The sequence below is a fragment of the Varanus komodoensis genome, unplaced genomic scaffold, assembly GCF_004798865.1.
Source record: "Varanus komodoensis strain SLA01 unplaced genomic scaffold, ASM479886v1 scaffold16, whole genome shotgun sequence".
NCBI classification, from domain to species: Eukaryota; Metazoa; Chordata; class Lepidosauria; order Squamata; family Varanidae; genus Varanus; species Varanus komodoensis.
Window position 1 is genome coordinate 12,010,865 of NW_025335468.1, and position 12,230 is coordinate 12,023,094.

Sequence of the window (12,230 nt, forward strand, 5' to 3'; positions counted from 1 at the left end):
GCGGTGCGGTTCCCAGGCGCGGGCGCGGTCTCCTGCCAGGTGTTGTTTTCCAACAGTATTCATGAGTCCGAAAAGATGAGTCCAAAATGCAACATCATTTACATTAGTGGTAGCACAGCACTAGATACTACCCTCTGTATTCCCAGGATAAAGCTAGCAAAATGAGAGAAATAATCTTCAAATGTTGACTTCTTGGTTAATAAATAAGCGCCAAATAAGATGCAGTTTTTATGTGAAACATCATACAGCCTCTCTTGACAGTGGGTTATAAATTGTGCCAATTAACATTTTCTCAGTGTAAATAAATAAACAGGAACTGATATAACACTTGCTAGATGTATGATGTGAATTATTTGAAAGGTTTATGATTTTGTTTCAGACTATTGTTAAAGAGGTTTATATCCTCCTTCTGAAGCTGAGCCTCCCTGCAAAGTTTAAATAGAAGCAGTTCATGTCAGTTCAACAAATGCTTAATATAATGGAATCTCAAGTGTGTAATCCAGCAAAAATTTGTTTTTAAAACTGAATTCTTTGAAGTATGTAATCTGCTAAACTGGACTGCTGGAAACAGAATCATTTAATCCCAAGTAGATACTGGAGGCTAACCTGCTGCTGACTTGAATGAAACCATGAAACTGAGAGTCATGCTCACTAGCTGTTTTCCTCTGATAGTTTGATCTTTTGTAGGAGAATTAATGAAGAATGACCTATGAATGGCTCTTGCCTATCTATTTCATTTATTCTTTGTCAGTGACAGCTGCAGAAACATTCAGGACAGTTAATTTGTCAGACCTTTCATTTTGCTGTGTTAAGGGTAGATAAGGAGTGGGGTGGTTTCAGTGCAGCAGTATGTTGTATACTGTAGCTTCATTCAATCCTATCCTTAAATTAAATCATATGTTTTTCACGCTGCTAATTTTGAATTTACCCTTTCCATTTGCAAATTGTGCTGGTTGGTGAACAAGAACCATCATCTGAAGCTTGAAATTGCTGTATGGCATGAATGCTTTGATTTGGAGGGACAGTAGTAACTTGCTCTCCCCTCTCCCCCCCCACCCCTATTTTCTTTCTGAGCTTTTCTTCCATGTTGTGGCACTTTAGTATTTTACCCCTGAAAAACTAGGATAAATACTATTTAGCAGAGGAAGATGTCTTTTGTAAATGACACTTGGTCATTCCTATGGTTTAAAATTTTATTTCATCACATAGTGTTTTGATACTTGTGTGTCAGCCCATATACTTTAAAATGCAAAAGTAACTTTATTTTAAATTGACATTTATCATTTAGCAAAAGAGAACAATACATCCATTTAGTCTTGTATGTTTAAGCTGTGAAAAATTATTCTGTGTATAAAGCCTTAGATAAGGTCTGTTCAATTAAATTTTACTTTGTGAACCAGCGTATTATAACTTGATCCTGTAAGATAAAATTAATGTAGGAACATTTTTTCTGTTGGTAAAATTGAGCATCTTCCTTTTCCTCCAAGGACCTTGTGCTTTTAATCTACTTCCTTTCTCTGATCCCAAACAATACATTATTATTTCCTTATTGCTCTTTCTATTCCCCTCTCTGTCAACTTCCTGCTCTGTGTCATAATAGCAAAAAACTTCAGTGTAAACTTAGATTTTAATTAGTCTGCTTGGTTAACAAAATGCATTTATAGCACTGACATATCAGTCTTTTTTAACCAACACATGGCCTATTATTTACAAACCACATTATATTAAAAATTCTTGTAAGTTTTGTATTGCATTACTGAATATTACACTAACACAAGTATTCAACCAATTAGAATGTAATGAGATAAAGCCAAATGTTCTCCTTCCTCCCATTCCTCCCTGTCTCAAAGGGCAGGCTCACAGAGGAAAAATAAGCCGCTGATTAGGTTTGTATGACAGGCTAAGCTACAGGAAGGAAGGTGGCTTAGTGTGGCACCTGAATATCCTGTGATTCCAGGGCTGGTTTATAGTGCCAAGGGTAGCTGTTCTGGCTGATACTTGTCAGCAGCTTCCCTCACCTACTGATGCATGGAGAACAAAACTAATTGCATCAATGGGCACTTGTGGTGGGGAGGAGCCACAAGTTTCTGTTGTGTGCTGCCCACTCAGACATCATTTGGGAGGTTGAGGAAGTGGTATGTGAAGAGGGAAAGGGTTGCTCAGCTTTGCCTCCCCTTAAGCTGGAGAGGCTGAGTCAGGCATTAGGAGCAGGAGGGGCACAGCTCCCATGGGTGTTTGCATTCTCCTCAAGCCTTCTCATCAGCGTCTTCTGAGTTGGAGGGGGGTGGTTGTTTCTGCTTGCCAGTGCCACACACGTGCTCAGGACTGACAGGCAGATTGCTCTTCTTCCTAACCTGACTGACTTGTCATGGAGTTGATTCTGCCCATCCAAGGCCTAGCACTGGCCTCGGAAGGCTAGTAGATCTGTGCTGCTGCCTCAGGCCATACAACTGCAGTGATTTTGGTGGCACATAAAAGGAGTAGTCTTAAGCCACCCTGGGCTGAAATTTGCCTGGAGGCCTCATGTTCAAATGTTTAGGTAAATGGGGGGGATCTGAGGCAAATCCCAGCAGCCTCCTATTCCCTCTCTCCCCCAGGACACTGCAGGAGCAATGAGTGGCACAGGATGACCGCACTTTCAGCAGCTGTCATCTGTTTCTGCATGCTCAGGCTGCCTTACACTATGCTTGGAAACCCAGTGCAAAGTGGCCTATGCCATCATCCCCACCACTCAGCCATGCTGTTGCTTGCTGAGGTCCCATGGTTTAGTAGCGAGATCAAAAACATGGAAACCGAGCGAGTCAACTGCCTCGTGCTGCTTTTCCAATTCAGTGCAAGGTGACTTTTGCTCCTCTTTCCAACATGCAGATGCAGCCAAGTGGCAGAGGAGTGGATGGGTGGGTCACTTTCCCTACCTCCTCACAGGGAGATGAAGGGTGAGCCAATTCCCCGTTCTGGGTGTGATTGCCAGTCAGGTGAGCTCCAGCCACAGAAAGTGAAGGGAAGTCCTGAGCTACCAAGTCCTGTACTCAGAATACCCCATGATAACCTGATTAGCAAACTAGCTAAAAGCAGATTACATGGAACAACATTCAGATGGATCCACAGTTGGAATCATACTGAGAAAGTGCTCATCAACAGCACTTTCTCAAACTGGGGAGAGGCTACTAGTGGGATACTTCAGAGTTCAGTCCTGGACCCAGTGATCTTCAACATTTTTATTAATGACTTGAATGACAAACTGTGGAGAATGATTATCAGATTTGCAGATAACACAAAACTGAGTGGGATAGTGGAAGACAGAAGATTCAAGGTGATTTTGATAAGTTTGAGTGCTAGGCTAAAAACAACAGAATGATATTCAGTAGAGATAAATACTAAGTCCTACACCTAGGAAAGGAAAATCAAATGCATCATTAAAAGGTGGGGAATACACAGAAACACTTCAAGTAAGAAGGATCTTGGAATTGTTGTAGATCACAAACTGAATAGGAGACAAGGATGTGATGTGACTGCAAAAAGGGCAAATGCTATTTTGGGCTGCATTGATAGAAATAGCACTTCCAAATCCCATGAAGTACTAGTTTACCTTTACTCAGCACTGGTTAGGCCTCATTTGGAGTACTGTGTCCAGAAAGATGCAGAGCAGCTGGAAAGTGTTCAGAGGAGGGCAACAATCCGTGGACTGAAACAGAGCCCTATGAGGAGAGATTGAAAGAACTGGGCATGTTTAGCCTTGATAAGAGAAGACTGAAGGGGCATATGATAGCACTCTACAAGTACTTAAAAGGCTGTCACAAAGAGGAAGGACAGGATCTCTTCTCATTCATCCCAGTCTGCAGGACATGGAATAACAGGCTCAAGTTACAGGAAGCCATGTTCTGACTAGATATCAGGAAATTTTCCCGATTGTTAAAGCAATAGAACAATGGAACCAATTACCTAGGGAGGTTGTGGGCTCCCCCACATTAGTGTCATTCAGGATACAACTAGACAGCCATCTAGAGGGATGCTTTAACTAGGAATGCTGCACTGTGCAGGGGGTTGGAGCTGATGGCCTTCTTGTCCCTTCCAACTCCACTATTCCGTGATTCCTCAAGCAGAAGCACAGCACCAGGTAGATTGCCTTCCATTCCCCTACTGTGCATGGCCACCACTCAGATCCCCATAAGCTATGTAGATCAAAGGGGAATCCCAAGCTGCCAGGTGGTTTGGATCCACCTCCCCACACCTGCAACTGAAACTAGAGGGAGGCAAGATAAACCAGAAACTAAAATGCCACGAAGTTACAAATATTTGTATCATTCTTTGTATAAGAATATGTTAAACGGTTTTTTCAAAAAGGTTTTTTTTAAGCCCAAACATATTTCTGTGTTCATTGCTATGATACCTGGGAGGGGCCACCAGGTCCTGTAGGATTTATTTGATCTTCAGATTCAGAGTCCACTTCCAGCCATTGTAAAAACTTCGGCAATGATCTTTTTTCAACCGCTGTACAGAGGAAAAGACACCAGAAGAGACTGCAGATGTACAGCTATCTTGACTACCATCCACCCAAAATGGATGCTGATATTTGCCAGTTTCCATCTGTGTGTGTACAAATATGTATCTGCAATCTGGCAAAGAATGCAAGTGCTGCCCCTCCCTCTTTCCATCCTTGCTGGCTGGGCTTTGGTTTAGTCAGAGACTTTCCTGTAGTTCTCCTCAGTGGAGGTAGAATTACTCTTTAAGGGCTATTTTGCAGTAATTTTGACTCTTTTTCTACTTGTTTTATTTAAAGAAACCATTTAATATAATCTTCTCTTACATTCCAGAAAAGTGGGTAATTTACTACTTCATTTAAATTAAGCAGTTTCTCTCTTGTGAATTCCTTTTTGCTCATGTTTAAGCTGCAGTTACGTGGCTTGAGTGACTTGATTTTATGTGTTTGTCAATAGTGATAAATAGTGATAGTAACATGAGAAGTCCTCTGAAGGAGAAAAGCTTTTCCTACAGGCCTTTGTAAATTTAGTAAACAGCCAAGTATATCAATTTTACCAAATGCCTAGGTGGCAAAATTTTCTGATGTGCAAGACATTATTTTAATCACATTTCCTCTAACCATCCTTTCTAATTACACCCCTCATTGGTTGAATTCAGGTGCCAGAAGTGTTCCTCTCCCCCACCCCCAACCAATTCCTGGAGTTGTAGTGAAAGAAATACAGTTTCTGTGAATTTTATTTCATCCTTTCATCCATTATTAAAATAATGGGTATCCCATATGTAATTTTCATTGCCAATCCAGAAATAAATTCCAGTATTTGTCTGGAGCAGCTCTGAATACTGACAGGAACAAAGTTAAAGTGCACCCAAGTTGAGTAGTTAGGCAAGCAAGTTCTTCCTTCTGGCAAGCATTTAAGACTTTATTGACAGGTGTAGCAGAATGAAGTGCTAGATTTCTGTAGTAAAACACTTATGACTGAGGTTGAAAGATCTTGAGTCTGAGGAATCCTCTAGTGTAAACAAAAAATATTTATCTGCAGACAGAAAACTAGAATAGCAAGGGGCAGATTTAGTTAGAACCTTTCACAGTGATATGTTAGTTCCTTCTAACATAGAGTTGTTTTTGTTCTTTTTTTACATGGGGAGAGTAATCCCCACAGATAGAAAATGGAATTCCTTCCATAAAAATGGAACTCCTTCCCAATCTGCAGCCTGAAAAGGTACAGCCTAGAGTCTTCACACTTGCTTTTGTTGTATGTTTCACACCAGGCCTAAGTGACATTTTAAATATTTATTTATTTATTTATTTATTTATTTATTTATTTATTTTCATGCTTGTATGCTACTAACTTTCCCAGTAGGACTCTCTAAGCAGCTTATAACAATAATCAGTATCAACAATTAAAACAGTAACACTTTAGTAAAGGTAAAGGTTTCCCCTTGATGTTAAGTCCAGTCATGCCTGACTCTAGGGGACGGTGCTCATCTCCGTTTCCTAGCTCAGGCAGCCAGCATTTTTCTGCAGACAGTCTCCGTGGTCATGTGGCCAGCATGACTAAACACTGAAGTGCACAGAATGCTGTTACTTTCCCACCAAAGTGGTACCTTTTTATCTACTTGTATTTGCATGCTTTCGAACTGCAAGGTTGGCAGGAGCTGAGACAGAACAACGGGAACTCACCCCGTTGTGCAGATTCAAACCGGTGACCTTTCAATCAACCAGCCCAGCAGTTTAAACCACTGCACCACTTGCATCCCTTGTAAAACTTTAAAAGCATATAAAACAACAGTGACAATACAACAGTGGTTATATAACAAGTGAGGACAACCAGATAAAATATTTAAAATCAGTTGTTAAAATCAATTATGAAATTAACTGGAAAAGAGAAATGTTTTGCCTCGTACTAAAAAGAAAACAGTATTGGAGCCAGGCAAATTTCTCTGGGCAGCATGTTCCATAAAGGGAGAGCAAATACTGAAAAGGTCCTCCTCCTGTTTGCCACTCACCACCATGAGGGATGATTCTTTTAGAAGGACCTCTTGTCCAGATCTTAATCGGTGAGTAGTCATATATGGGAGAAGGTGGTCCTTCAGGTAGTCCACCTAGGTATAACAGGTAAGCTGTTTAGGGCTTTATATCTCAAGACAAGCACTTAAAATTGGGTCCAGGCTTCAGCTGAGAACCATTGGAACTTGTATAAAACTGGAGTTGTGTGGGCCCGCAAACTAACTCCTGCTACTACTGTGTGGCCTGATTTTGGTTCTGTTGAATTCACTGGGCCATCTTCAAAGGCAGTTCTATGTAAGGCTGAATACAGTAATTTAATCTGGATGTTACCAGTGCATGAGTAGCTGTGGCCAGACTCTATCTATACAAGTAGAGGTAAAGTTGATATACAGTAGAACCTTGGATTGCGAGTAACTTGGTCTGCAAGTGTTTTGCATGACAAGCAAAAAGTTTTCCTAAATTTTAACTTGATAAACAAGCGATGTCTTGCAGTACGAGTATTATGCGCACTTTGCCTGCTGAGCGTCACATCACAGCTGAGCACCAGTCGCCCCCCCCCCGAATGCATCTGCAATCGCTATTGTGCCCACTTCAAATTTTTGTGATTTAAAAAAAATAGTTACAGAATGGATTAACCTTATTTCCACTGAACCTTATGGGGAAATTCGCTTTGATATACAAGTGCTTTGGATTACAAGCATGTTTCCGGAATGAATTATGCTCATAATCCAAGGTTTTACTGTATTCTCTGCAGTTAAAGGAAGATGCCTCTGGCCACCGAGTTGACTTGGGCCTCCAGAGATAGTCCGTGGTTCAAGAGCACAACACAAGCTGTGGAACAAGAACACTCTGTGTAGTAGTTCAGACAGATCAATCTTCCTCCACTGCAGCTCCAAAAGTGAATCTTTTGGATTCTCAAGGTTCTAGCACTTTACATTCATTGAGAGACACTAGTCAGCTGAACTGCAATGGGTCTTACCCCATGCCTATTACCCTAAAGCAGGATTTTGATGCTGCTGCCTCCAATATTTGCAGACATCATAATAAAATGAATTTTATTTATACAGTGAAAGGATTTCAGATATTTCATGTAAGCAATACAATGTCAGATAATCATAATATGTGCTCTTTTTTTGGTACAGTTTGATTGTAATTTGTGTACTAGTCTCTGTTTGTATCCAGTCTTGACTCAGTATTATTAAAGTATGTTGCAGAATACAGACTGGGTCTTACTAAGAAATGTCAGCTTATTATGTTCTTTCTAGGAAATTAGTGGTAGCACATAAGTGTCTAGGTTATGTATGAGGTGCATCCTGGGTTTTTTCCCCCTAAAAATGAAAATAGTCCTTCACGCAGCCACTCCAGCCCACCTAAGGATACATATGCCAGCTTGCATAGTAGGGTGTTAAGTATTCTATATGTCTTGCTGTGCTTATTATGCAAAGCAGAAAAAGTAGAAAAGGCAGATATCAAAGGAAGAAGCTGAGTGCATCAACTGTGCTTAGCATATTGATGCTATTGATTGAAAATAATTGGCTATAGATTTTAATAACAATTGCTTATGCCATCTTATGTCTTTCACAAAAGTTCCATATATTTCATTAGAAAATTTAACTGATGATCATAAAGATAAACTTGCTTTATATTTAACAGGATTCTCATCATCCTTCCAATGAAATATGGTGGAATGGGGAGTTGTTTTTGTCTGCATTTATTTATTATGGCAGTTAGAGCATTTATATTGTTAGACTGTTTGAATAACCTATTCTGGTAAAATTTAAAAGGCCTTTTACTATAAATTAACAAACATTTCATACTTTATATCTAAGCTTAGATTGTCTTCTTATTTGCCTTATCAATGGGAATTGAAGGTTTTACATTAGGACTCCAATGTAATACTACATGGGAATTGTCATAGCAACAAAATTGCTCGTTTATTTATTTATTTAAAACTTTTGTAGGCCGTCCCATTTCCGAGGTCTTGGGACTGTTTAACAATACAAAATGTTAAAAAAAAAAAAAAACCCCGAGCGTCCTAATATTTAACTAATAATGAAACCCCAATTAAAACAGTCAGGTCTTAAAACATTTGGAAAATAAAAAGGGTTTGGCCTGGTGCCGATCAGAATAAAGTAATAGCGCCAGGCAAATCTCTCTGGGGAGTGAGTTCCACATTTGGGGTGCCACCACAGAGAAGGTCCTTCTCCAGGTAGTCACCCTCCTAATCACCTTCAGGGAGGGCACCCAGGGAAGGGCATCTGCCCCTGGGCAAGCACATATGGAAGGAGATGCTCCTTCAGGTAACCAGGCCCTAAGCCATTTAGGACTTTATAGGTCATCACCAGCACCTTAAATTGGGCCCAGGCTTCAACTGGAAGCCAGTGTAGGTGGAAAAGGACCAAAGTTATATGTTCATATGTGCCTGTCCCTAACCTGGCAGCTCTGTTCTGAACCAGCTGAAATATCCAGACCGTCTTCAAGGGCAGCCCTACGTACAGCGTGATACATTAGTCCAATTGGGAAGTTACCAGGGCATGGGTCACTGCTGCCTGGCACTGCCCATCCAGATAGAGGCGCAGTTGATGGATCAGCTGAAGCTGAAGGAAAGTGCTCCTCACCATCACCTGGAATTCCAGGGTCAAGGAGCACTTCCAAACTGCGCATCCTGTCCTTTAGGGGGAGTGCAGTCCCATCCAGAACAGGGTTAGAAACACCTACCTGGGAGGCTATACCGCCTACCAGCAGGATATCCATCTTGTCTGCATCACTGGGAGTGGGGATGAATGGGAGAAGATATAAGAATGGCTTTATGTCTGAATGGCAAACTATAGTGTTGATATTGACTAACAGCAAAGATAAAAGTCAGAATGATCAGACCTACAAATATGTATGATGTAGCAAATGATCTTGCAAGTGATTAACTGTATATAAGTTTAGTAGTGGTGTAATTATCTTGTCTTGATAAGATTGGCATCACTTAAGTGCTTGAGGTGAAGTTAACATAGTGAATATAAATGTTTTGACTTTTTTTGTATTACATAGTATTTCTTTATATATACCTGAAACATATTTTCAAAAACTTTATGTAACATTTTGGAAACTTATTTAGAGTGGGTATCCATTATATTTTTTACTGAAAAAGATGTAATTGTCAATTAAAGAAAGTGTATTTAATTTTCTAGATCTTAGTATATATAATAAAACGTATTTGTTAACCCACAGTAATGATCAGAAACTTTTTTCTTTTTATATTCCCCCATGAATTGTTTTGAAATCAACTATCTGATTCCCCTTTCTAGCTAGATGGTGTTAGGATCTAGGTATATATTAAAAAGAATAACTTCGCTGGCATCTGTCTCTGAGAGATATAGAATGCAATGGTTGCTGGTTTGATTCATATTATCATGCTTAATTAACTTTATGGAAGAATCCAACTTTGAAAATAGAAGAGTTGAGCGCTTAATGAAATTTTTATTTTAGAACAATTAATAGATTTTTTTACCTTTTTCACTGCACTTCCTGCACCGCTGGAAGAAATTATTTATTTATCCATTTGGGATATTTCTAACCCCTCCAATCACTCTGTGTCTCTGGACGGCTCACATTAATTGGTTCCTCACAGAAACTAAGCCTGCAATAGCTGCTTATAAAAGTGTTTTGGAATGTAATAAAGTAGACATACAGGAGGTCATAGTTCAATGGAATGAAGAAAAGGAATGTTTTATGCAGTCAAATCAATGGAAGGTTTTCTTAACTTTCCTATGTAGTATTTCTGTAGATTAAAATTGATACTGATTCAACAAAATATTGATGTTTCATGCATATTGGAAACTATATTAAGAAGAAACCAGGTATCTGCAAAATGCAGGTGATGTAACGAGGTCAATGCTTCTAGTGGCTTCCTTTTGGTTGAATATTGTTGCTTGCATAAATTTTGTTCTTGAAAAATCTGTGATAATAACAGGTGTGCTTTTGCTTCAAAATTGCATCTTTAAATTGTGGGTATAAAAATTGGAGAGGAAATGTGGATACAGAGAGCCTTTACAGGTGCAAAGGGCTCAAGGGCAGAAGCAACAATACACATCTGTCACTCAGTGAACTGAAGATCTCATTGCTCTTGCTATAATGAGAATAAAACAGAGTACAAAATCAGGAATATAGAAATAATTACAGAATTAATTAAGTAATCAGCAAAATAATCAAATAACCACAGTGTCATATAAATAGAAATGTTACATACATATAACCCTCTTTATGTTCTTCCTCTCATATCATGAGAAGATTATTGTGTATTTATTGTGTATGCATTGTTTTAATTATTATTGTATATTTATATTTTATGATATGTTTTCCTTTGTTGCTCCTTCTCTGTTATTATACTGAAAATATTTTTAGTGTATGAAGTGGCATGCAGGGGCTTCAATACTTTGCAGCTGAAGGATTTTTTCTCACTTTTTATTTCAATTTTAAGGAATCCTGATAGGAAAGCTCGTATCTAGTAAACCTGGTTAGTGGCAAATGTATATAAATATGTGTATTAACAGCAGATTTCAAAACTCAACAATAACTGCTCATCACTCTTTCCCAGTCTTCTGCAACAAATAGACACCCCCCTTTTTTTAAAACAGAGCCAGCACTAACAGAAAAGTATGTTTTCCTTTTAAGCTTGACATTTGAATAAGTATAGTCAAAAAGGTATTTTGAAGGCCAGACTAAATGAGACACCATTCTGTTGCAACTGTGGCCTCCTGATCAGAAACTAGCTGGTTTGTAAGATTTATTAACCCTTCTGTCACTGCAGTTCAATCCAGATTGAATCCCTGAGCCTGTAATTTACTTTTTAAAAAATCCCATGATTGCTAACTATAATTGGCACCACACATAGTTTAGTCAACTACTGTACTTTTTACCAGCTTACAAAATGCATTGTACCAGCTTACAAAATGCATTGTACCAGCTTACATTAAGTAAGTAGTGCATTAGCTACTTACAAAATAAAATAAAGCAAAGCAAAACAAAACAAAACAAAACAAAACAAAGCAAAACATGCAACTGACTGCACCCCTAAAGTTTTCCAGATAAAAGAGCGTAAAGCAGGCACTGCTCACCTGTTCCTATGACCTTGATTATTTTTCTAATGTATTGTGCAGTATGGCAGCTTTCCTGACAACATAATGGATATTCTAACAGTTGAAACATTTAAATATAAAGATAGCTTATAGTTAATTTGAGTGTAACTTAAAATTCATTTGAATATACAGAAGCAATAAGTTTTACTGACATAGATTGTGCAGAAAATTGCAATCACTGCTAGCAGCAACTTATTTGTCTCTTAAAATCTATTGATCTATAAGTATGTTAATATGATACAGGTATCTTATGTATGTATAATAGCCAAAATGTATAACTAATAATTATATAGTACAATGGAGAAACTGAGTATGTGTCTGTTAGCAGTAGCTTCTGAATAAGAATCTATGCCTGCTGCATACAAGAGACAAAGAGAATTTTAGGGCAAAATATGGTAAATAACTTAAGTGCGTTTTATTATTTCCTTTCTAGGAAGAATTCACATATGCCCAAGCATCAGATAAACCAAAACCAAAGACCTTCAAGCATGGTCAGTGAAACATCTACTGCAGTAACTACATCCACTGTAGATACAAAACCTGCCCCCAAGGTAAGGCTAAATTTTTCTATATTTTGAATGATCAATTATATCAAAGGGTTCAGCTTAGCT

The 12,230-nt window shown here is 38.7% G+C and overlaps 1 protein-coding gene across 4 annotated transcripts in view; it reads left to right on the forward strand.

Annotated features, from left to right (window-relative positions):
• Positions 1–12,230, forward strand: part of PLEKHA7 (pleckstrin homology domain containing A7) — a 199,055-nt gene that overhangs the window by 112,615 nt on the left and 74,210 nt on the right. For all 4 annotated transcript variants that reach the window (XM_044425604.1, XM_044425601.1, XM_044425602.1 and 1 more), the window contains exon 4: positions 12,053–12,170. In XM_044425604.1, coding sequence (XP_044281539.1) covers positions 12,053–12,170 — 118 coding nt within the window. The remainder of the gene's footprint in view (positions 1–12,052; positions 12,171–12,230) is intronic.